This window comes from Sciurus vulgaris (assembly GCF_902686455.1).
Source record: "Sciurus vulgaris genome assembly, chromosome: 8".
Lineage (NCBI taxonomy): Eukaryota > Metazoa > Chordata > Mammalia > Rodentia > Sciuridae > Sciurus > Sciurus vulgaris.
Genome location: NC_136468.1, coordinates 67,993,925 through 68,018,839, shown reverse-complemented (window position 1 = coordinate 68,018,839; position 24,915 = coordinate 67,993,925). Strand labels below are relative to the sequence as shown.

The following is a 24,915-nucleotide window of genomic DNA, read 5'->3' as shown; positions in this document are numbered from 1 at the left end:
AAGAGTGCTGGGGAAATAGAGAAAAAATTGTTGATTGTGGGGCACATCGTTTGGGCAATTCCAAAAAAAAAAATTTTTTTTTTAAAGAAATGACAAGACATTTTAAGGTCTTTGTTACCCACCTCTAGGGACTGAGGGATATCCCGATTAAAGCACAGAACGTCCAAACGAAGGGTAAATCTAGCCATCCCTTTTAGTTGGAGCAATTAAGCTTGAAGTGAACCCTCCCAGGAATCAGATTCCTGGCGGTAGCATGCCTGCGCTATTCCTGGCCACCCTCATCTCACCATAGGGAGCGCAGGAAACTGCTAGAGGAATAGGCCCGCTAGCATCATTTCCCAAGAACAGAAAATTAGTTCTCCTGCTCTGGTGATCCCGGAGCAAAGTCTCCGCGGTGGTGCTGAGAGCCAGGAGCACGCATCGTGCAGGGAACCTGGGGGCACCGCAGCTCAGACTGAGTTTTGAGTTTTGCATGCCCCGCAGCCTGAGATAGGAAGGCATAACTTCTCTCGCCCCCAACTCACCTGCATTTAAGGACCATCTACCCATTGGTTTCAGCTCCCAGAGGCATCCGCTGAATCTCCATAGTTCGCGGTCCATCAGAGAGCTGACAGGATGAAGGGGACGGTGGCCAGGACGCGAGGTCACCAGGATCCCCTCCCTACTTGGGGTGGGGGAGTGAAACCTACTCGGCTCCCTCCCATTAAGCCGTCAGGATCTCCGCAGGGGCGCCTCACCGTGGGCGACAGGGACCCGAGAAGGGAGGGACAGGCTGCAAGCAAAACTTTGGGTCCTCCAGCCGCAACTCTGCACGGAAGAACCCCTTCTTCGGCCGGGAGTCAGGTCTGCCGCTCCGACCCGGGCTCTGGGACTCGGGGTGGCGGGGGCGGGCGGAGCCGCAGCATTTCGGAGCCCCGGCGCGCTGCAGCCTCCGCGCTCCGGCAAGCGGCGCTGGCCGGGCCGCACGGCCCCTCCCTGGGCGTGCGGGCTGGCGGCCGGGCGGGCGGGCGGGCTGCAGGGCGCCTCTCTGCTGCCCCTGGCGGCCGCGCGCGCCGCGAGCGGAGCCGAGCCGGGCCGGGCGCCCGAGCGCCGGCCCCTCCTCCTTTCTCCTCCTCCTCCGCCTCCCTCCTCCCATCCCTCCCTCCCTCCCCCTTTCAGAACACTCAATGTCGGAACGTTCCGAAGATGACGTCGGAGCGTTCTCGAATCCCGTGTCTCTCGGCTGCTGCTGCCGAAGGAACAGGGAAAAAGCAACAAGAAGGAAGAGCAATGGCGACACTGGATCGCAAAGTGCCCAGTCCGGAGGCGTTTCTGGGCAAACCCTGGTCCTCCTGGATCGACGCCGCCAAATTACACTGCTCCGACAGTAAGAACCCCACCGCCTCCTCCTCCTTTTATTATCCTGTAACCTTTCCATTCACCTAGAGCCACTGGGAAAAAGTGTGTGTGTGAGAGAGAGAGTGGCCCCCGGTGTCCTCCATGCTTCTCCCTCTCTCTCTAAATAAATACACACAGAGACAGATCATCAGTGCACTGAGAGAGGCCCGGCTGCCAGGGCTGTCTGTCTGTCTGTCTGTGCCCCGCTCCCCGTGGCAGCCCGCGGGGTGGGCTTTCGCAGCCCCACGGTGTTATCTGTTTAAAAGGCTACTCTGTTGCTGCTTGCATAGTTTTTTTGGTACCTATCTGGGCCAGGTAGATGGAAACCCAGACTTGGGAGAAAATGTTGCATTGTCAATTTTGGAAATATTTTCATATACAGTATTTATATCGATCTGTTTGCAAATAAACACTCTCCCTCCCCCCTTGACTTTGGCTTTTTCCCCCCTTTTTTTCCTCATTTTCTTTTTTCCTTTTCTTTTTCATCTGCAGATGTAGATTTAGAAGAGGCTGGAAAAGAGGGTGGAAAAAGCAGGGAGGTTATGAGGCTTAATAAAGAAGGTAAGTGGAGCTACTGGCATTTTAGTGTTAGCATGTGTGGCAGAATCTTCACAGGATTTGGAATATAATGTGAATTGTTCTGCTGGGTACAGAGTGACTAAGGCTTGTCAAAAATTGAGCACGCCCAGGTGACTACTGCTTCATCTTAACTTCTTTCAAAGTATAAATACAACTGGGGGGTACAGGGGGGTAGACTGTGGAAGGCAGAAGTTTACTGCACTTCAGTTGGAGTCCACGTTTGCACCTTCTGATGCATATCTACCATTCTCCTTTGGAGCACCATTGCCAAATGGTGGGGGATCAAAATCCCTGAAATGAGAAGTAGGGCTTCCTTCACAAGCATTCCAGCCTTCCTTGTGGGTAAATGCACAACAGTTTAATGAACCCCACATGGTCAGTCATTCCAGTAACCTCTTCTCTGAAAAAAATCATTGTACATGGTAAACCTTTGCAGCAAGTGACATTTGGCCCACTTTGTGTTCGGTCACAGATTGTTAGGTGATGACCAGAGTTAGAGGCATCTGTATGTGCAGCACCCCCCACCAAGTTGGTTCCCCATCTGTTTTCACAGCGTGGAAGTATGGCACCTGAAATGGAACACAATGAGTAGATAGGTCATCTCAGACCGAGACATGTGAGTGAAATCACAGTGCTGGAGCTGGGTGTCAAACACACATGGTTGTCATAAATAAATCATATATCCTGGTTGTGTTTGCAAGCCTACTGTGTGTAACTCTAGCCTTTGGGCTTCAAATGGAACAACTTCAGAGGTAACTTACTGCTGAAGAAGTGGATAGATTCACGTGAATTGTAACTCGCTAACTAAAGTCTTGTAAACATAATTGACTATAATGTGGGGGAGTGCAAAGGGGCAGAAGAGATTGGTGTGGGGAGGTGTTTAAAAAGTTCAGACGTAACTAGGCCACAGGAGCATTTCTCATCCAAAATGAACAGAGAAAAGGCCATTAAACTCCAAAATGGTACCACTCATGAAAGGGGACATTTGAAAAGGTAGCTGAAACCTGCTTAGAAAGAGGGAACTCATTTTGCAGATTGATACCTAAGACACTTGGTTTTCTGTTCCCAATCACTTCCTGACCATCCAGTGAGATGAAAATTTGTGTTTCAGAAAAAAATAACATGGAGGTTAAAATGCTTGCACATTCAAGGACAGCTCTCTAGCAGTGTTTCTGCTAATTAAGCACTTTGGGAACAAAACATTATTCTAAAGATGTTTGCCTCTAAATATCTTAGTGTGATCTTGACATGTGTGTTTAGGATGCACGAGGGAATGATGTCAAGTGGACTTCTTATAAGTGGTAGCTTATTTGTGCTAAATGTCTATGCGTGTTGCCAATGGAAAGAATCCCTAGAGATTATTTTCTTTGCAAACTCTTGAGGTCTTTAAAAGCTTATAGGACTGAGTTATCAGACCACCGGCAAGGTTTCCACAAAAGATGATGAGACTGTGAAAACCTTTAAATTAGAGTTGAGTAGAGGTCACGATATGGCACAGGATTGGCACTTCTCAGGTCTGAGTGATGGATTATGACTATAATATACAAAACTCATGTTCTTTTCCCTCCTCCCCCCACTTCTGTTTCAAAAGATTCTTGTTCTCAGATTTCTTTGCCTCATGAGAAATGAATTCTTTTAAGGAAAAAATGAAAAGCTCTCCTTTCCTCAGAAGTCACAATGGTACATCCTGCTTATTATGTCCTTTGTCCTGTAAAGGTACAGAGATTTAACTCCTAATTATATGCATTTGCATTAAGGACACCCACTGTTCAGTGCAACATACAATTGCTGACTTCACCAAAATAGCCATGCACAGGCTTGATCTCTTTGTTCATGGGCCTGGTGGAGCAGATTTGGGTGAGTATTTCCTGATGGTCTTTCTGATATATACACACAGTTTTCTTTGTAGATAAATATACATACACTGCATACCTATTTGCTCCAACCACCCTGCAATGAAGAACATAAGGGTTGAGCTGAGACTCTATCAGGGTGTTTGGTGACCTGGATCTCCGTAACATTGGCTGGGTCAGTCTTGCCCTGGGCCTACTTGTTGGAGTTATCCTATGGCAGCTCTTGGACTGGACACGTTTGTGGATGGGTGTCTGTAGGACACAAGGTGGTCTGTTGTGACTCTGTTCATCTATGTGTATAAACATATAGATTGACCATGATGCTGTTGGCAGCTAGCAGGTCTTGAGAAGATATTTGGGCTTTAATGACAATGAGTGAATAAAATAAAGTTTAGGAATTACAACTGAGAAATGAAGGAATATGATTTTTTGTGGTAAAATATATATAACGTAAAATTTACCATTTCAGCTGTTTCTCAGTGTACAGTTCAGTACATTAAGTACAATCATAGTCTTGTACAAGGATCACCACTATCCATTTCCCAACTTTTTCACCATCTTAACCAGAAACTTTGTACCCATTGAACAATAATTTCCCATTTCTCCCTTCCCCTCCACCTGGTATCCATGTTCTTTCTTTCTCTATAAAGTCGCCCATTCTAGATGCCTCATGTAAGTGAAAGCTTACAGTAATTGCCCTTTTGTGTTGGCTTCTTTCACTTAGCTTAGTGTTTTCAAGGTTCATCCTTGGTGTAGCAGGTATCAGTATTTCATTCCTTTTTCAGGCTGATTCCATTGTATATATACTACATTTTATTTACCACCCATCTGCTGATGGACATTTGGATTGTTTCCACCTTTTGGCTTTTATGAATAATGTTGCTGTGAACATTGATGTGATGTGATTTTTTTTTTTTAAATACGCTAAGCTCAGACGGGAAATTGGGCTGGAAATGTGAAATAAGAATCATTTTGCTTTCTGCCTCCGTGGCCACAGTTTTGGAAGACATAGCAAGCTTTTGCAGACTTTTTGAATAACCTGGTTATTGTAATATAGTTTCTTTCCCATTCATGTTCTTTTAACCTTTCTTTGTTTCAATTCTCCACCTTTATGGAGTAGGAAATGTTAATGGAATGCTTTGAAATCTCCATATTTAAGTCTTCACATCAATGTTATTATTTCATCCAAAATTAGCTAAAATTATGGTCAAGTGGAATTCTGCAAATAGGTTTGAATCTTGCCAGGTCATCACCTGGGTGCAGAAGTTGTCGCTAATTCCATGCTTGGTTGTGTTTATATGGGGTTCTATCCAGAGCAGCCTGGCAGGGGAGAGAGAGGGGAGAGAGCGAGAAAGAGAATGCTCAAAGTTAGCTTCCTGAGTTCTGATATATGCCCTGGGGAACATTTCCTTCTCTGGGCATGTTCTCTCATCTTTAAAGTAAGAGGGTGGGACTAAATGTCCTCCACAGTTCCCCTGAGACCTCTGAACCTGAGCTTCTGTATTGAATGCACCTGCCTTTGAGATGTGATTATAGCAGACAGGCTGTTTCTAAATAAACTTTAAAATAAGTAAAATAAGCCCTCACATTAAAAATACCTGTAACTCCTTCAGAAGTACTGAGAGTAATTGGGTATATTTTCTCAGCTTTTTACTTCTTGGTGGCAAAAATCACTGCATCTACATAAGCATGGTTTACTGCAAATAGTTGTGAATGGCAATAGTTGTGAATGGTCTGTGACCTTCAGTACTCTAAAAAAGTGAGGGTCTGAGTCCAAAACCCAGTGGAACATGTCTCCCCTAGTGAGCAGTGCCTTGGCCTCAGGCAGCTTGGATCAATGAAGCTGTCAGCTTTCCTAGGAGCAGGGGTCCCAGAAACATTATTAGTCTAATCCACCACATGAACTGTGTTTATGATAGAACATTCCAAGGAAGGCCATTCCTCTATGCTAACCTTTTAAAATAATTTTCTCTCCTCAACTTGGTGGATTTATTTGAGGACTTTTTTTTCCCCAAGCTAATTGGGAAAAAAGCTCTTAGTGACTTAGAAAGATGTTCCCAATTTCTAATTGCTTCACCTAAACTTTTTTCTTTGAAGAATGCCAGTTTTGGGAAAGCGGAGGCAGGACAATCACAAGTTTGAGGGCAGCCTGGGCCACTTAGTGAGATATGCCTCACAATAAATAGGACTTGGAATGTATCTCAGTTGTAGAGCACCTCTAGGTTCAATCCCCGATACTGGGTCAAGGGAGGGAGCCAATTCATAGATAAGGAGCAGGCTCTTAAGTGTCCTCAACTATAAAACTGAGAAAAAAACAGGGTCATTGTGAGGATTGAGATGATATGAAAGGGCTTAACACATAGTATGTGCTTTTATCCTTTTTATTGTTGTTATGATTATCACCATTTATTAATGAAGCTAGTTCTAGAAAATTATTCTAATGGACTTGGATTTTTAACTATTCTGATGAAGGGAAAAGAGACTTCATTTATAGAGTAATAGCAACATTTTTAACGGAGTACCACTAATAAGTGGTCATTGATAAGTTTTATCAAGAGCTAAAAAAAATAGTCATTTTAAGTCTTACGGCTTAAGAAGAGTCTATTTTTTTTTTTCCTTAGGGATGGAGAGATCTAAAAAAAATTTTTTTAATGAGTTATAAGTTGTTTCATCACTGAAAAAAGTAAGACCTCAATAGATCCTTGTTTGGGTGTTTCAGAAGCCCACGCTTGTGACTCTGGGCATTTGTCTGTTTTAGTGTTCCCACATGTTTCGGTTTGATGCAAGTAAACTAGTGCCATGCTTCCAATTGAAAACTGTGCTGCTGGGCCCATAAGATCTTACTGTGACTATAAGAGTTTGCTGTTCTCCTGAGATGCTGGTGGAATCGGACTGCAATACCGGAGGGAGCAGGGAACAAGGGAACAGGTTTAGGATCCCGTAGTTATGGCTGGATGGGAGCAAATTGGAGGAAAAATGGCGGCTGACCTGGTAAGATGGAAGTGTTCCTTGAGCCAGAGAAACCAGGGACAAGCTGTGGAGATTTATGGGCAGCTGCATCCAGCTTCTCTTTTTCATCATTCAGACAATTCTAGATCTAAGTTAACAGGAGGTGGGAAAACATGGATTCCACAGCTCGACCTCATTGCCACCAATCATTTCGACTTCATTCTGCCGTGAGCCTGCCTTCCTACCCTTTTGCTTGGGTGGCAACATGTCCACTTTAGCATTTCATTATCATTTCTCTTCTCTTGCCCTGGGTTTGGGATGGAAGGAACGGAGAGATGGGGAGACTTAACGGTGGCAGGGAGGAAAGGTAAAAAGGAGCCCAAAATAAGGGCCTGGCAAACTAATAAGCTTTATGGTCGCATCCAGCTAGTGGAGTGGAGGGCAAGCAGAGCTGAGAAAGGACAGCCCCACCATCGAGTTTGAAAAACACAAAGCTTTTGAAATGAGTCTCTTTATACGCACAAGCATTTCCATGTGTCTGTGTTCCCATGTGGAGGAAATGTGGCTCTGAGTCCTTTCAGAACAGAAAGTCAGACAGGGTGGGCACACTCTGCATACAGCACTGCCGTCAACACACCTTAGACCCTGCCAGGGTCTCAGCATGTGTCATTCATTCTCTGAGAATGAAATTTTACCTCTGCAGATGTAGACTGTTACATACGTTCACTAAAACTACATTAAAAAAATAATGTTCACATGTTAACAAAATTCAAAAGGGTATAGTTACAGTGGAAAGTAAGTCTCCTCACCCCACCCCCATTAGTTTGTGTATCCTCGGAAAGGTAATCTGTGTGCATTCGAGTAGATACATATGTAGTTTTGTCTTGTTCCTACATGAATGACGGAAAACCACAAGGACTGTCTAGTATCCTGCCTTTCATTCGCCTTAGAGGGCAGTCCATGTTGGTTCATAAGGAATTGCCACATTCTCTTTTTGGTGCCTACACGTACTAAGCCTCTGGGTATTTGGCTTAATTTTAAATACCCTCTATTGCCTTCTTGGCTTCCTTCATGCATGGCGTGAGCTGGCCCAATGGGAGAGAGCTTGCTGTGCTAGATGTGGAACAAGGCAGTGGAAAGCACCTTCTTGCCCTCAGGGTGCTTCCCTCCTAACAGCAAAAGCCATGCTGACTTGGATCAGTGCTCCAAAAGAGAAAGTTGGGATGCTGTTGGAGAGCATGGCAAGGGGACCCAGTTTAGGTTAGGGGCTCAATAAAGCCCTCCCTGAAGAAATTTTATTTTATTTAAGTAGAAAGGATGGAATATGAATGGAAGTTACCAATGTGTGGAGATGGACAGGGTGGAGTTAGACAAAACAATGCATGCGAAGTGCAAGAGAATACAGAATGTTCTAGAAAAACTAAAAAATCTGTTGTTAGAATGAAGATAGCAGAGTAGTGTAAGTTTTCTCACCAGTGGCACGACTGATATTTTAAGTCAGGGACAACTTTGTGGAGGGGACTATCCTTGCATTGTAGGGTGTTTAGCAGTATCTTCTACCCACTAGGTTCCAGTGGTGACTCCTTCCTCCCCTCCAAGTTTGGACAACCAAAAATATCTGCAGACATTGCCAAATGTCTTCTAGGGAGGCAGAATCACCCTGGTAGAGAATCACTGGTGAAGCTGGAAAGGTAAGGACACAAGTAAAATAGGGAAAAATATGGGAATATTCCACTAATATTGTGTCTTGGGTCTGCAGCCTATATAAGTCCACCTCAGCAAATGCTCAGCAGTGTGGACTGTGACTGTTCTGTAACTGGTGCTGGGTGCAGAGAGGCCTCCGGGAACTCTCCTCCGAAGGTTTACAAGAGGACTGCTCCAAAGCTTTGGGCCCTCTGTAGTCAACGGCGACAGTGGGAAGATGCAAGTTCTCATTCTGTGTGGCCCAGCCCTCTCTCGCTGTGGGGAGAGGAGACCCCCAAAGCGCCGATTCTGATAATGATGGTGTTTATTATCTGCTGGTGCCTGATGTCAGAAGCACCACGGTGAAGAATTAAAGATTTCAGTTTATATTGAAAGTCAGGCTGGAAGTACCACTGGCATCCTCTGCAGTTTGATTACCCGTGGGATTTGTCTGAAATGGGGATGCACATGGCTGAGAGCAAGCAGCTGGCTTTAAGACTTCCATGTTAAGGACTGGAAAATAGGAAGGACAGGCAAGGTCTGCTTCTGAGGGCCTCTGGTCTGGGCCATGTGGCCTACAGTGTCGTTTAAGACCGTGGGGCCTCGCTGATTCTTCAACCAATGGTTCTCAGGAGCCTGTGGTCTCTGCTGCAGAATTGATTTAGAAAAGTTAGGCAGATTCATTTCTGCATGCTTTTCTGTGTAGGTTGCTTTTATGTCCTCTGAGTAACCTTTCATTTATGACGTTTTGTTTCATTCATGATGTCCTGAAGTGGACATGAAATGGTACTAGCCAACACAGAGAGACCCCATCCTAGTCAAATGCCTCCTATCCAAGGACCTCACCCTCTGAAGAGGCCCAGTGTTCACATCTGGGAACAATGATTATTAAGTGACTGCAGTGATCAAACATAGCAATAATGGAAAGGGAGAGCATTGTTAGTCACTGGGTTGGATTTTTTTTTTTTTTTTTTTTCAAATATTGTAGAAACAGAATTGTGGAAGGACTATCCTTGCACTCTTCTAAAACTTGGCTCAGTGTTCTGCCAATGTTGGGCTCCCAACTAATGCTGTTTGACTGGCTTTCTCTTTGTCTTCTGTGGCAGGGCTCAGACTGACCACTTCTGCCAAAGGGACCTGCACTTGGACCCTAAGGCACTTGAGCTAATGATGAGAGGTCTTGAGTTCCTTCCTTTGAGACATCTGAGGCTAAGGCATGGTATCCTAAACATTCCAAGGCCAGACCTGGCTGGCCCAGTTGCCTATAGGTAAAGCTAGAATCCCTCTGTGGATAAAGCATTTGTTTTTATGGAGATACTTTATCCTTGTGGTTTCATAACACAATTTTACTTGTCGATTTTAAGGGACAGGTTGTTTAAGGAGAAAAAGGAAACCAAATAAATTCTCCCCAGAATGAACTACCATCAGGTCACTGTAAGGGGGAAGATAAAAGTGAGTCAATGGTGGGCTTTTTGAACACAGCAGCAGTTAGCAGTCTCCCTGCTTCTGTGAAGCCAGTTGTAATCTGTGAACATTAAGTGCAAGGACACCCTCAGCCAGGAGCAGTGTGGCCTGCTCCAAGACACCAGTACACCCTACACCTGAGGTGGGGTGGGGAGACAGGACTGACCAGGTCAGTTCAGCATTGTAGAAATATGCCACGCAGTTGAGACCCATTCCCAGTTTGGTCATGTCAGATCAAGGTGATATCCAGCTTTTTTTTTTTTTTTTTTTTTTAGAGTGAGCTGACCACAAAAGGACAAATACTGTCTGAGTCCTCTTAAATGAGGTTCCTAGAGAGTCACATTCAGAGAGAGAATAGAATGGCAGATGCTGGGGCTGGGCTGGGGAGGGAGATGGGGAGTTAATATTTAGTGGACACACTTTCAGCTAAAAAAGCTGAAAAAGTTCTGGAGATAGATGGTAGTGACAGCTGGACAACATTGTGTAAGTACTTCATGCCACAGAACTGTGCTCTTAAAAATGGCTAAGATGGTAAATGTTAATGTGTATTTTACTACACACACACACACACACAAAGTTCATTGGCATTGCAGGCTGCAGAGTCTCCTGCAGCATTATTTAAATCTTGACTCTGCCATTTCCTAGCTGTGTCTTAAATTCAGCCTTAATTTCCTCATTTTCAGGATCGGAATGACATTCCTTCTCAGAGTTGTAACAATAAACGAGTTACTTCTGGAATACAGTAGGCACTAAATAATATAAGCTCTTGTTATGATAATTGTTATTTTGATGAGGCTCTTGGGTCTTCTTTGCTATACCTGTCACTTTGCTGGAGCTGTCACTTTCAGAGGAACACACTGTCCCAGCTGCCCCGGGAGTGTGCCCAGGGTCACTAGGTATCTTTTGTCTTTTATGTCCCTGGTTCTTAAAGGATCCCAGGAGTGAAAGCAAAAGGAGTTGAACCTGGGTCCCCGTATTATTTGTTTCCAAGAGTGAATCTGTGTCTTGCGAAGTGTGGTCATTCTGGGACCCTGTGGTATCCCCCAGGCACCTGGAATCCCAGCCCCTGGGCCATAGTCATGCTGACCCAAGACTACTGACAGAGGGAAGTACGGGAACCAGGGACTCACATTTCAACCTGGCTGCTCTGGGGATTCTGGTAACTGAAGGTTGAGATTTGCTCATTGATTGGAAAAGTGGCTCTTAACCCTGCCCACCTTGAATCCCTTGGGAAGCTTTTTGATAGCAAAGACACCAGGCCTGCTTGCAGAGAATCTGTTTGTATAGGTCCAGGAAAAGGGGTTCTAGGCAAGCAGTGTATGTGTTTTTAAGAATAACAATCCTAGCTTCCACTCCTTGGGCATTGACTAGTACCAGGCACAGGGCTAAATGTGTGCTTTCCATACAATCCTTATGAGCACCCTGTGAAGCAAATCCTATTCTCAACCCCATCTTAGAGATTACAAAGCTGAAGCTCAGAGAGGTTAAGTGATTTATGTAAGGTGATACAGCTGGAAAGTACCAGAGTCAGAATTTGAACCCAGAGGCAGGGTAATTCCAGAGGCTATACTCTAATCACAGTGTCATATAATGTCTGTCATCCTGGAGTGGAGTTAGGACTTAAATGAAGCAAACAGGCACCTAGAAGCAAACAGGCACACATGCTTAAGGAGACACTAACATGCAACCTTACCTGTTGCACCTGAGCACCTGGTTTGCCTCATCCAACCCAGCCCTGCCTGGGAGAGCATGTCCTGTAAGCAGAATGGTACAGACAGACCAGCTGTCTTTCCCCCTGTGTATTTGAGCTGGTGGCCAGCTGAGGGGGCCCTGGGTGTCCCTGTCAATGAAATGCTTTCCCATCCCAGGGTCCCAGCTTTGGGGCCTCTGTGGCCAGAGTGCTGGCCTCAGGGAAATCATGGGAGCTGATGCAAACTGTTCCTTTTCGGAAGAAGGTGTTAGCAAAGATGGTTGCCAGGCAACTCCAGGGACATCTATCTACAGTGATGATTTCTCTCTTTTTTCCCCCTTTTGAACATCTTCTAGGCTGCTGTTCAGTTTGCCTCTTGGCGTTGGGATTGTTAGTATTTTCATGAAGGGTGCACTCTCCTTTGGATGATGGAGTGGAGATAGCTTTTCAATACCCGCCACGTTCAAGGTGTCCTTTTGATGGTGATATGCCTGTTAAGTGGGTGTGAAAGTCCTTTGCCTTCTTCAGCCACAGCATGCCCTAGTTGTCACTGGCTCTGAGGGGTAGTGATAAAGAAAATTCTTTAGAGTGGCTGAGAAAGACACAGAATGCGTCTCACGTGAAGACAGGGAGATGTGGCAGTGATCAGCTCTGTGGCTCCGGGTTTCACCTGCTCTTCGTTAACCAGAGTCCTTGAGCATTTTATGTGTGATGGCCTTGCTGGTCCCAAAGGAGCTGGTATCTCCCTCTCCCTTTCCCTCTCCCTCTCTCTCTATGTGCAGAGACCAGGGGACTCCTCCACATGTGTTCCCTCTTTATTCTTCCCCCTCTCCTACTTAGTCATTTCCTCTGTGTGGGGTTTCAGGTGACGCCTGCTGGCTGGTGATTTGATTCTTCCTGCCCAAGACTAGCAGGAAGAAAATGAGACATTGGGAAAGTGGCCCTGGTCACTTTTGGGTAAAGTTGGCTCTATGTAGCCGACCCACGAACAAGAACCCTATTAGCTATGTTCCCAGACTCAGGCCCTGTCCTCTTGAGCTCCTCCTCCTCCTCCCCATGCCACTGTGTCCTTTCTCATCTTTCGCAGAAGCAGGGCAAGACCCAAAGAGAACTCAAATGCAACTAAGAGTGCTGCCACTTTCCATGGATGAGACAAAAGACTAAAAGGCAAAGACAAACCCCACTTAAAATAATCAGGTTTAAGCAGATGAAGGGGCTCTCTGCTTTCCAAATGGAATTATTGGGGGCTTCTTTAAATACTAGACAGCCCTAGAACTTTCTGAAACCTGTATTTCCTTTTTTTGGGTATGGATTATTGAACTCAGGGGCACTTGACCACTGAGCCCTATTTTGTATTTTATTTAGAGACAGGATCTCGCTAAGTTACTTAGTGCCGTGCTTTTGCTGAGGCTGGCTTTGAACTCACAATCCTCCTGCCTCGGCCTCCCAAGCTGCTGGGATTACAGGTGTGCGCCACCACGCCCAGCAGGTATTTCATTTAGGGAAGTTTTAGTGGTGTCTTTTCTATGCTTTTCAGCTGGCTCCTCGTGTCCTCCCCCTCCCTTGTCTGTGCACACCTGCGGCTTGCTCACACCCTGTCATGCCCTCTGTGGTGAGTCTGGGGTGACTGCCGCCAGCCCTGACCTCTCCTTGCCGAGAGCTCCTCTGCCTTCTCTGGGGTCCGCACTGGAGCCATCCACCTGGGTGTCTGTGTGCACCCCACGCTCCCCAGCCCAAGCGCCAGGCAAAGTCCGTGTGTTTTTCCTTCTCTGTCTTTAGAAAGCCCTCCACCATTTAAAGAAGCTCCAGTACTTCTCCATTCCCTTCCCCTTTCCAGCGCCCCCCGCCACCGTCTTCTGGCCTACCTGGGCTTTTGTACTGCCACTTCATTGGTCTCCCTGTCTCCTCCTTCTCTGCATATCATTTCAAAATTAATGTCCCAGAAATTCACGTTTATTAGCCTGTTTTGTAAATAAACACCCTCCATCACTTCCTGGTCAACCACAGTTAGTGCATCCCTTCACATCTCAGCAGGCGGACTGCCCCTCACAGCTGGCCTGGTCGTGTGCCCTGCCTCTAGTGCCTTGTCCACTCAGCCCACGGCCCTCACTCTGTCGGGCCCAGCCCATACTCCAGGGATTCCTTCCCCACCTCTCAGGCCACACAGCCTGGACCTGCCCTGGAGCTTGTGCTGCAGGCTGTCCCCACTATGCACTTTGGGGTTACTAAATCTTACAGTTCCTTGAGCTGCCACAGTCTACTTGTGTCTTGTCTTACATAACTACATGCGAATCTTCTGGAAGGGAGGTCAGGGAGGAGGGACCATATCTTCCCGCTGTGTTTCCTGAGTTATTTTTCAACCAGCAGAGTACCACAGTTTGACTAAACATCAGATTTATTTTTCAGGCATGTTTCTTGATATTGCTTGTACTTTCATATGTTTTCCTTTAAAAAAAAATTGGTAAAATAACATAACTGACCATCTTAACCATTTTTAAGTGTACAGTTCATTTGCGTAACCAAGCTCCAGAACTCTTTCATTTTGAAAACTGAAACTGTATCCACTGAAAAAGTCCCCTTTTTGTATTTTCATCTTAAAAACAGTCTGAAGATGGCCTTCACGTTTCTTTGATTCACCACCTGCTATTTTGAGGTTGTTGGGGTTCTAACAACGACAGGACCTGAAGTTTCTATTCAGGTGGATATTTGGAGCCACAATGCAAAAGAGTTCAACTCAGCTAAGGTGTGAACCCAGCATAGGTCTGGGTTCCTAGGTCTGCAAAGAAAATTGAGCAGAAAAGTGCAGTCATAGGACCCAGATTCACAGATGCCTTGGAGCAAACTGAAGTTCCCTATTTAATACTCAGGAGCAATCCTCACCTGCACCCTTGTTTGTTTGGGACCCTTCCAACGAGGTCCCAAAGAAACATTGTTAACATTTTTCACACACATATAAAGTTGAAATAGTAATATCCTGATCATAGCTACTTATATATAAGGATATATAGCCAAATGTTTCTTAAGAAGAAATACATATATATTTATGCAGCATTTAAAAATAAGTTGTAGACATCATGATATTTCACCTCTAAATATTTATCATTTTGCCACATCATGATTGTTTCCTTGAGCTGTTCACTTAAGTTTTCAGATCCTCACCTTATATAAATATACATGTATATGTTTGCTGAACTATTTGGTGTGTTGCAGACAACTTGACACTTGACCCCTAAATACTGTGGTCTGCATCTTCTTAAAATTAAAGGCATTTTCCTAATTGTAGTCATACTATGAGGGTCACAGTTAGAAAACTAACAGTAATTCCCTAATAGCATCAAATATCAATTCACTTTCAAATTTTTCCTATTGCCTCCTCCTTCCCCCAAAATTTTATAGATGCTTTCTTCAAGCTAGTATTTTGTCAGAATTCATGCATTGCATTTATTTGTTATGCCTGTTTAGTCACTTTTAATCTAGAATAGTGCCTCCACCCCATATGTGGTATATGAATATATGTATAGATTTCTCTCAATACATATATAAAACATTGCCAGTTAGAATGCTTCACATTCTGGTCTGTCAGATCACTTCCTTGTGGTGTCATTTACCTTGTTTTGTCTGTGCCCTGTTCTTCCCCCCAAACCCCGACCCCACATGGGAAGTTAGAACTAAAATCTCACTTAGATTTGGGCCCAGCATTTTGGCAAGAATACATCCCAGGTGATTCTGAGTACTTCATTACACATCTCATCAGGAACACTTGATGTCAGGGTGCCCTGTTGTTAGATATTGATCACCACTTGAAAGTGGTGGCCACTTCTCCATTACAAAGATTTGTTTTCCTTCTGCAATTAGTATGTCATTCTGTAGGTGATGCTTTAGCACTAAGCAAATATCCTGTTTCCCAGCAGGGAAGTTCAGGGAATCCTGGAGGCATCCATTGATGATCCTTGCCTGGATCAGTTATTTCTTTAGGGATGGTCACTTTTAAATTTTGTTTTTCTGACCTACATTTATTGTACAACATTCTTCTATAAAGACCCCTTTCTCACCAACAGGGGATGAACTACTGTTTTAAATTCCTTCTAAAAGGCAGAGTGAAGTTTTCCCCTTTAATTACCAACTTTCAGAGGAAGGAGCTGAACACCATGATTCTTAAGCTAAGGAGGAGCAAAACACACAAAAACATTACCCCACACACTCAAGGGACCCTCACTTTAATTTGAGGAAGGAAAAAGATAATTACACTTAAAATAATCTGGCTCCTATCTTCCAACCAGAGCCTGGTATTTAGCCTGGGTCAGATGAACCACTGAAGTTAAATTGCAGACCAGGATGAGTAGTGGCCTGTGTGTTGTGAAGCCAGGGTGGTGCCCCCTCATCACTGACTCAGTAGAAAGTAACTGGTCACTTTAAGCTGGATGTGGAAGGCACATGGCTGAGCTCTGGGGAGTGTGAGAGTGGGATGGCTGTGGCCACTACCCTCCAGGAACCCACCACACAGCTCACTGGAGTCTGTGATGCTGCATAGAGAACAAAATGGAGCTTAACCAGGGGAAGCAGGGATTGTGGTCTGTGGTCAGCGAGACCTTTGACTTGAGGGCAGGGACTGTTGGTTTGGGTTCTATCTGGGGCACTGGGAAGGGCGTGTGCTAGAAGCCAAGTTGATGTTTGAAGAGTGAAGGAATGGATGCTCCACACAGGGCCAACAAAGATGGCTAGGAAGTGGACATCCAGGGCGTTCCATAGGGAAGAGCATAAGCAAAGTCTATGTGGGAAACTATGAGGAGGTTGCCTTTGGAAATGGGAATTATGTGAGATTCCATTAACGTCAATGAATTACACTTCATGATTAGTCCACTTGGAGACTCACTGACACCTAACCCATTGCAGCGCTTTATGCAACAGGGTTTTCAGGAAACAGGCTCCCTTTCTTTTTACAGTAATATTTGTATATGCTTTGATTTTTCTGTTCAGGGTTCATGGGGGAGAGTTCTTCTTCTTCTCTCTCAAACACACATGTTTAAAGTCTTGCTACCCAATTGATTTGTAAGGTTTTTTCTTTTACAATCATGTTGTGCTAGTAAATATTTAACAATCTGCTCTCCAAAAAATTTGCACATATATGTGCTTATTATAAATTTTAAAATGCTGCTTAGCATACAACTTACAAATAGTGACATACTTAAAACTATCATAAATTCCACATAACAAATAGATTCTCATCAAATGCTTTTGTTGAGTTTTGCTGAATTCTTGTATCCTGTGGCCAACTGAGACTTTAGTTGACAAGTAGAGTAGCTTCCTCATGAGCGTTGGCTGCTAGGGTCAGTAAGATTCAAGTGAAAGAACAAAGATGAATGGCAGAACTTGATTGTTGGTAACTTGAGTCACTTCTTTGTTAATTGGAAAATCATTTTCAGGTAGACTGAAGAGCATATCTTCATTTTTTTTAAAAAAATGATTCACAATATAGTTATGGCCATGATATACTTTTTAAATTTAATTTGCATTATTAAAATTTCCTCCCTCACCTCAAATCTGTAAAAAGTAATCAAAGCTTTGATTTGTAGGATTTGGTGATTTCCATGGTACAAAGTCACCACTGCATTTTTTTTAGGGGGGGTGCTGGGGATTGAACTCAGGGGCACTCAACCACTGAGCCATATCCCAGCCCTATTTTGTAATTTATTTAGATCTCACTGAGTTGGTTAGCGCCTCTGAGTTGCTTAGCCAGCTGAGGCTGGCTTTGAACTCTTCATCCTCCTGCCTCAGACTCCTGAGATGCTGCGATTTCAGGCGTGCACCACCGTGCCCAGCACCACCCCTGCATTTTAAGCTCAGCTCAGAGTCGGGTAGAGATATACATTAGCACACCATCATACAGATTCCATCATAGAGGTACAGTTAATATATGTACCTCCAAGAGCAGGAGTCAGCAACCCATGGCCCACTGGCAAAATCTAGCCTGCAGCCTATTTTTATAAAGTTTTATTAGAACACAACCACACTCACTTATTTACATATTGCCTGTGGTTGCTTTTGGACTGCAGTTGCAGAGCAAAGTAGTTGAGACAATGACAGGAGGGCCCCCAAAGCCTAAAATATTTACTGCCTGTTCTTTCTAGAAAAAGTTACCAATCCCTGCTCAAAGCATTGATAACAGTAAACTGTCGCAAGAGAAATACAAAGTAATGTGTTTTGAGAAATTATTTTTATATTTAATATATTTAATTATGGGCTTATATAACTTTTAATAATTGGCTCGCCAAATTCCTGAAAATTTAACAATCAGCTCTTGTGAGCCTGTAGGCTGGCTTCAGCTTACCACTAGGGCCTCAGTGTTTAGTGCCAAAAAAATGAAGCTGTCACTATTAGGGAGAAGCAGCTGACAACTATCACATTGGAGGAGGAGCTGCAATAAGAAAGATTTGAACTACTTGAAATTGTGGTCTAATTGTCCATAGAAATTAGAAGACAGCAATTGTGAGGTTAGTTTTCATATGATGGTATTTTCTCTCTCTCAGGGTCTAGGGTTTGTTTTGGTTTTTCAAATGAGTTTTCTTTAGAGCTAATTTAAAAATTCAATACAGCATGCTTTTCTTACCAAATTCCGTGAGCATCTGTCTCGAGCCCATTGAGCCCTTGACGGATGGCCAGCCGCTTCCAGAACTCCCACAGATGTTCCGTGTCCTAAGAAAGGCCGGATTCCTGTTGCTGGCCCTGAGCTGGAGGAGAGGTGGTCCCACCAGTTGCGTTTTGCTGGGGTTTTCCTTGCCGCCATTTCCTGCCGGTTGCCTTTGAATGGATTACAGATGGTCAGAAAAAGACTTCTTGGCACAGTGAGAGGACGAGTCTCCAGTGCTTTGTGGGAAAGGATTTATAACAGGATGGCAGTTTATGCCTACCAAGAATGGGTCTGGCTGCTGCAGCCTCATAGGAGAATCTGGCTGCGTGTGGAGATGGGGGCTGAGTGGAGGGAACTGGCAGGAAGAAGGCAGTGTTTGTACTTATGGGCACCTTTCATTCTGGGCTCTCAGATTGCCACCTTTTTAAAGGTGTTAGGCCCTGTAGAGATGCTGGCACCGGGGGAATTAGGTCCCAAGGTAATATTCTTGCTGTGTCAAACTCTTATGGGAAGTAGAATAAATCCTCATGTCCTCACATCTTTCCATAAATAGAAAGGTACTGCCCCCCTACACCCCCCCATGCTTTTTAAGCCATAGTGTAGAGCACACTTAGCTTTTAAACTTTCAAGTATATTAAATTTAGCATTTAACCATTTTGAAGTTTACACTTCAGTGGCAGTGGCCCCAAATACATTCACCATGGTGTGTGACCATCACCACCGTCCATTTCTAGTACTTCTGCCAAGTGCCAACTGGAAACTCTGCATCTGTAAACAACAGTTATATCCATTCCTCCCCACCCCTGCCCAGCCGGGAAACCTGAGTTCTACTTTCTGTCTCTATGAACTGGCCTATTCCAGGCACCTCACATAAAAGGAGAAATCAGATAGTCGTTCTTCCTTTGTGTCTGTGTATGAAGGACCATGATCCCGGGTGCCACCCAAATCAAGTCGACATGTCGCTTAGCAAGCTGTGCACCTTGTGGGCTGCATTGGACCAGAGGGGATGTCTTTTCTAACTTGCACAAAGGAGCTTTATTGTCCAGAGGAGCCTAGCCAGTGCTGAACATCTCAGCAGCCAGGATTGCCTGTGGCCTGTGGTGCTCTTGCTTTCTAGGGAGAAGGAGGCTAAGAAGGTGGAACTCACTGGGTCAAGATTCCTGGGATTGGGTCTCCCCGTATCAGAAAGCAGGATGGCCATGGCCTGTGATCCTCATCTGTGAGGTGAGGGGTAGGACACTGAGGTCCTTGCCACAGGACGGCCACCTGTCAGGAGGATGTCACCCAGAGCCAGCAGAGTTCTGGGGGGAGAGGAGCAAGGCAGGGGCAGGGCTCTGGGGACGGGGTGTGATGACAGGGGTTCAAGGCCCAGAATAAGAAGGTGGGAGAACTTCCCCGAACAAGGGAGGCTGATGATACAGAGACCTTAGCAGGAGAAACACCTCACGGAAAGTGTGACCAAGGGAGCGGCAGTGGCCTTTCTGACCAAGGATGATGAGGAAAGGAACAGGAAGAAAAGAAGGTGCCATTTTTTCCTTAATAAGCTTATTGAGCACTTACTGTGTGCAAAGCCCCATGTTAGGAGTGGGAGGGACGCAGCCTGGGGACTCTTGACTTGCAGTCTGTGAAACCCTGCAGCTGCGCAGCGTGAGGCTGTTTCTCATGTGCACACTTTTTCTGGGCAGAGGGTCTGTGGCTTTTCCTTTGCCTGGGCTCCTTGCGGGTATATGACTCCCTCACCCCTTCGAGAAAAGGCATTTTAAGAAATTCACAGCGTTTAGGGAAGCCATACACAGGTACAGACGTAAGGAGAGCGAATCACACGGGAAGTAGCTTGAGACCAGCAAGGAATACATGTGCTGCTCTCACAGTTGAATGCTGGTGTTAGGGTTTGTGATACTTGTAAATCTCCTTTAATGAAGAGTCTCCCCAGTGTGGGATGGAAGATTAAGGAAACCACTTGAAATTCCACTGACATGCTTGTCATTTAGGATTTTCACCTGGAAGCGGACAGATGGACCAATAGAGAAAGATGGATAATATAGTATGCTAGATGGAAAAGTCCCCTTTGAATCTCATGCCTGGGATATACAGGCTTTGCAGTCAGATCTACAAAAGAAACTGTTTACTGGACTATTTTTAAATGGCTAAGATGCCCTGTTGCCTGCTGGCTGTGTGACTTTGGGCAAGCTCCCTCGCCTCTCTGTGCCTCAGCTTGCTCATCAGCTGTCACATCACTGATGTTCAGGAAATGGCAGCTGTTGTTCTTGCCTAGCGGAGAGGGCAGATCTGAAGTCCGGTGGTTTCTGCAGGATAGCTGCTAGGTTGTGCTTCAACTGAGGGATGAGCAAAAACAGGACCAGAATTTGAGAGCACAGGGAGGGAGGGTTGGGGGAGTTGATTCGGAAGCTGTGAGTGAAGGCATTGATCATCAGGAAGAGGGCAAGAGGAAAGGGGGAAAGTCAAAGTGGTGCTGGAGTGGAGACCCGCTTCTGCTTCTTTTGACATCGACCTTCATGCTCTCTGGGCTGGTCTCAGTCCTGTCTTCCAGCTCACCCTACACACCAAGGCTCCTCGTGAGGGCATCTACAGGGATCTGCCTGGGATGGTGCAGGGGAAAGTCACATAACCCCCCAGAGCCTCATTCTTCCCATCTGTAAAATGGGATAATCACAGGTACATCAGAGGGTAGATGGGAAGATTAAATGATGTGGACATGTAGGTCTTAGCTCCATGCACGGCCATAATAACTGCTCAGTGAGCGCATCCTTTCACTGGCATTGAGCGTGCCTCAGAAGGGAAGCCTGGAGGACACTGTTCAGAAGGAGGTCTACTCTTCATCCTCTCTTGCTCTCTTTCTTTTTTTTTTTTTTTTTTTTTTTTCATCCTCTCTTGTGGGTACAATACTTGTGTGAGGGCCATGTTCTGGATGCCAGAGGATGTGACATTTCCTTAGGAAACACCATCTAGATGGTCCTTAAACTGAGGCTCTAAGAAGGGAGTGAGGAGTGTAATGTTCAGAACATCGTTATATCATATTTTAACAGCTCTAAGATACCATTCATTGTAAGATACATTGTTGTTTTATGAAACATTGAGAAAAAACACTGCAGTTTAAACTACAGTCACTGTTCATTCTAAGACTCATCCTGATTTTAAAGATGTCAATGTGTGTGTTGGGGGGGGGGGGGGTTACAGTTTAGATTAGTAAAATATAGCTGGATATACAGTGGTACACACCTGTAACCCAGCTACTCAGGAGGCTGAAGCAGGAGGATCACAAATTTGATAGACAGCCTCAGAAAGTTAGTGAGACTATCTCAAAAAAATTTTTAAAAGGGCTGGGGATATAGTTCAGTAGTAGAGCACTTGCCTAGCATGCATGAAGTCCTAGGTTCGATTCCCAGCACCACAAAAAAAGAAGACAAAGAATCAATAAAATACAGTAGGGGGGAAAATGGACTGTAAAGCAAAATCAGCAATAACTTTTAAGATAAAGTACGAATTTTACCAAACAGAGAAAGCCCTTGGTATAGCCACAGAATGTGAAGGTGTATGTGAACCTCACCATCAGGCGGACTCTGTTTAGAGTTCAGAGGGAGGAGGAAGGAGCAGCTATGCTTGATCTGCCTGTAAATCCAGATGGGAAGCAGGAGGGAAGGAAGTGGCCCAGACTTCAGAGGACCCTTTGTCATCCAGGGGCTGAATGTCCTCAGGGAGCTCCAGCAATCTCGAGGCCCATGACAAATCATCTGTGTTCACTTCACTTAGGAGGAGTATCTACGTACAGCACTTTCAGGAGGGAGGCGGCCTGACACCCTGTGAGCTATGGCCACACCTCCCAAAGCATGGGAAACCAGGACTCTCCACTGCCCAGAAGAGACGCTGCCTCCTATGACGTGGTGCCTTTCGGTACTGCCTGTGAAACCCTCAAACCAGCACACCTCCCGGCAGAGCACCAGCCTTGGGCTTTTCAGGGTTTAGTGGAGACTTTGGTAGACAACCAACCTAACCCTTAACAATTGCTGGCACAGCTCAAGTCTGTCAGAAGGGATCTGACAGAGGTACTACCTCTCCCTTCCAGGGCCCTGCCCCTCCCAGCCCCCCGTTCCCCCACCCTATGCCAGCACATGGAGATAGGCCTCTGGCAGTTGTGTTGTCGTTGGGACCATGCCATGGCCTGGGAACCAACCTTCTGCCACCTCCTTGGCAAAGAAGTGGAATCACATTTCCAGGCCCTGTTGAGACTGCTCAGCTTCTCTCAGGGGCTAGTGGTGATAGTTTGTCCCCTCCGATGAACTGGAAAGAAAACTGACAGTAGGTTGGTAATAATGGCGTCAGGCCACTTCTGTGGAGTGTTTTTATTTGTCGGAATGCTGTTTCCTGGTGATTGGGGGTGGGCAGGCATCAAGGGGTGGGGTCTGCAGATAGAGGGATGGAGGTAAAGAACAGCTGGATTCACTGGGGTGTGTGATCATTCAAGCCAGAGCTGGTCCTGGGCCTGGGTCCTCATAAGCACAAGGAGGACCCAGTGAGGAGCAGAAAGCAGAGACCTGGCTAAGGACATATTCTTCCCTGGAAGGAGGAGGGGATTTGGAGCAGGGAGAGTATATATTCATCAAGCAGAGGAGCAACGTGCTCTAGCCTGGGTAAAATAGGCTACCATTCAGGGAGGGTTTAGGTTTCCGTGAATAAATTAATTTAATTTTTTTTAATTAATTTAATTTTTTTCTAAATGCAAAATAGATATATAAGCACTAAAGAAAATTTACATCCACAAAAGAAGAAAAAAAAACTAACCTATAGATCCTTTAAATAGATTTAACAAGTGCTGATCTTTTAAAATACCTTTAATATATGTAATATATGTTTTAATATATAAGTATATATATAATTTTTAAAATGAAATAATCATTTTGCTGTGGTGAGTACCTTCCTAAGTTATTAAGTATTCCATCATATATAGGTTCCACAATTTATTTAACTAACCCTCTGTCATTGAATCTAATGATTGCTTTGATTTTCATAATTAAAAATAATATTGCAATCAAATGAATGTCCTTTGTAGCTAAATTTTTACACACATCCATGATTATTTCTAGAGTATACTTTTTTAGAAGTGGCATGCCAAGTCCAGAAGTATGCTCTTTTTGAGGTTTTTGATATTCATTGCTAAATTGCCCTCTAGAAATATTGTTCCAATTAATACTCTGATCAGAAGTATAGGAGAGTGGCTGTTTCCTGAACTCTGTCCAATACCACACCAAAGATTTTCAAATGTTTGATGACTTAATAGGTTTTCAAATGTTACTTTATTTTAATTTGCACTCCCATAGTCACTAAAACACCCCTAGCCCAGTTTTTAGGAAATCTTAACCCTCAAAAATTTTCTGACTATCTGATCTTGGCTGGAGGACCCAAGTACCTAGGGAAATAGAAATTCCCAGATGATTTTCAAACCATGTGACAGCTATTACCGGATGCCAGCAAGGGCCAGTAGTGTAGTAATTATGCTGATAAGACAGTACCAATAATAAAAGATACCATTTATTGAACAACGTTTTCTATCAGGAACTTCACATGTATTAGCCATTCAACCCTGACACCACGCTAACAGCTGAGCAAACTGAGGCAGACAAAAATTAAGTAGCTCACTTAAGAATACACAGCTCATCAGTGGCTGAGCCAAGATTGGATCCTGGATCTTTCCATCTCCCGCCCATGTGCTTTCCACTGTACCAAGCTGACTCTCGTTCTTGGGATAAACAGTGATTTTACGAGTCACATCCAGACCTGTGAACTGGCTCTAGGAGAATTACCCTGTCCCTGATTTTATCTGCCCTGACCACTTTTCCTTGTTTCTCAACTGGACTTATTCTCTAGGCATTCCAACTTGCTGGCTTTCTTCTTGGTCCTAGAGGTCCTCTTGGCCTGTTCTGCTACAAAGAAGCCCAAAGGATACCAGAAATGTGATTTCTCTCCCTAACTTGAGAATCAGAAGCCAAAACACAGATACCTGCAATCCTTGATCTAGTGGCCAGATCCCCATTATCTCACCCATGAAGACAAGGGGCAAGTGGGAGAGCGTGAGCTAAGCAGTCTCCAACAATGCCCTTCCCTCCCATGATACCCCTGGGATGCTTAGCTGACCCCAGGACTCATATGTGTGGATATGTGTGTGTGAGTTAATAATAGCTTTGATGAGACAATTCATATACCATAACATTCACCCCTTTAAAGCTATATATGTGGGTTTGGGGTATATTCCCAAAGTTGAGCAACAAACACCATTATCTAAGTTTAGAACATTTTTATTACTCCAAAAAGAAACCACTTACCCACTAGCAGTTTCTCACCATTCCATCCTCCCCCCCAGGCCCTGGCAACCACTAACCTACTTTTCTGTCTCTATGGATTGCCCAGTTCTGAACATTTCATATAAATAGAATCATACAGTATGTGGCCTTTTACATGTGGTTTCTTTCACACACATAATGTTTCCAAGGTTTGTCCATGTTGTCATAAGCATCAGTACTTCATGCCCTTCTACGACTGAATAGTAAGTATCCCGTTGTAGGACATACCACCTTCTGCTTATCCATTCATCAGTTGGTGGTCATTTGGGCTATTTCCACCTTTGGGCTGTTGTGGGTTATGCTGTGAACAGAGTTTCATGTGAACATATATTTTCA

At 44.7% G+C, this 24,915-nt stretch overlaps 1 protein-coding gene across 12 annotated transcripts in view; it reads left to right on the top strand.

The window, feature by feature from the left end:
- Positions 1-1,158: 1,158 nt before the first annotated feature.
- The window catches only part of ATXN7L1 (ataxin 7 like 1), a 235,901-nt gene continuing 212,144 nt past the window's right edge, over positions 1,159-24,915 (top strand). For 11 of the 12 annotated variants that reach the window (XR_013765532.1, XR_013765533.1, XR_013765534.1 and 8 more), the window contains exons 1-2: positions 1,159-1,366; positions 1,870-1,938. Coding sequence is in view for 7 of the 12 variants with exons in the window: in XM_079149996.1 (XP_079006122.1) it covers positions 1,186-1,366; positions 1,870-1,938 (250 nt within the window). In the remaining 5 variants the exon portion in view is untranslated. The remainder of the gene's footprint in view (positions 1,367-1,869; positions 1,939-24,915) is intronic. The other variant, XR_013765528.1, reaches the window with a different exon arrangement.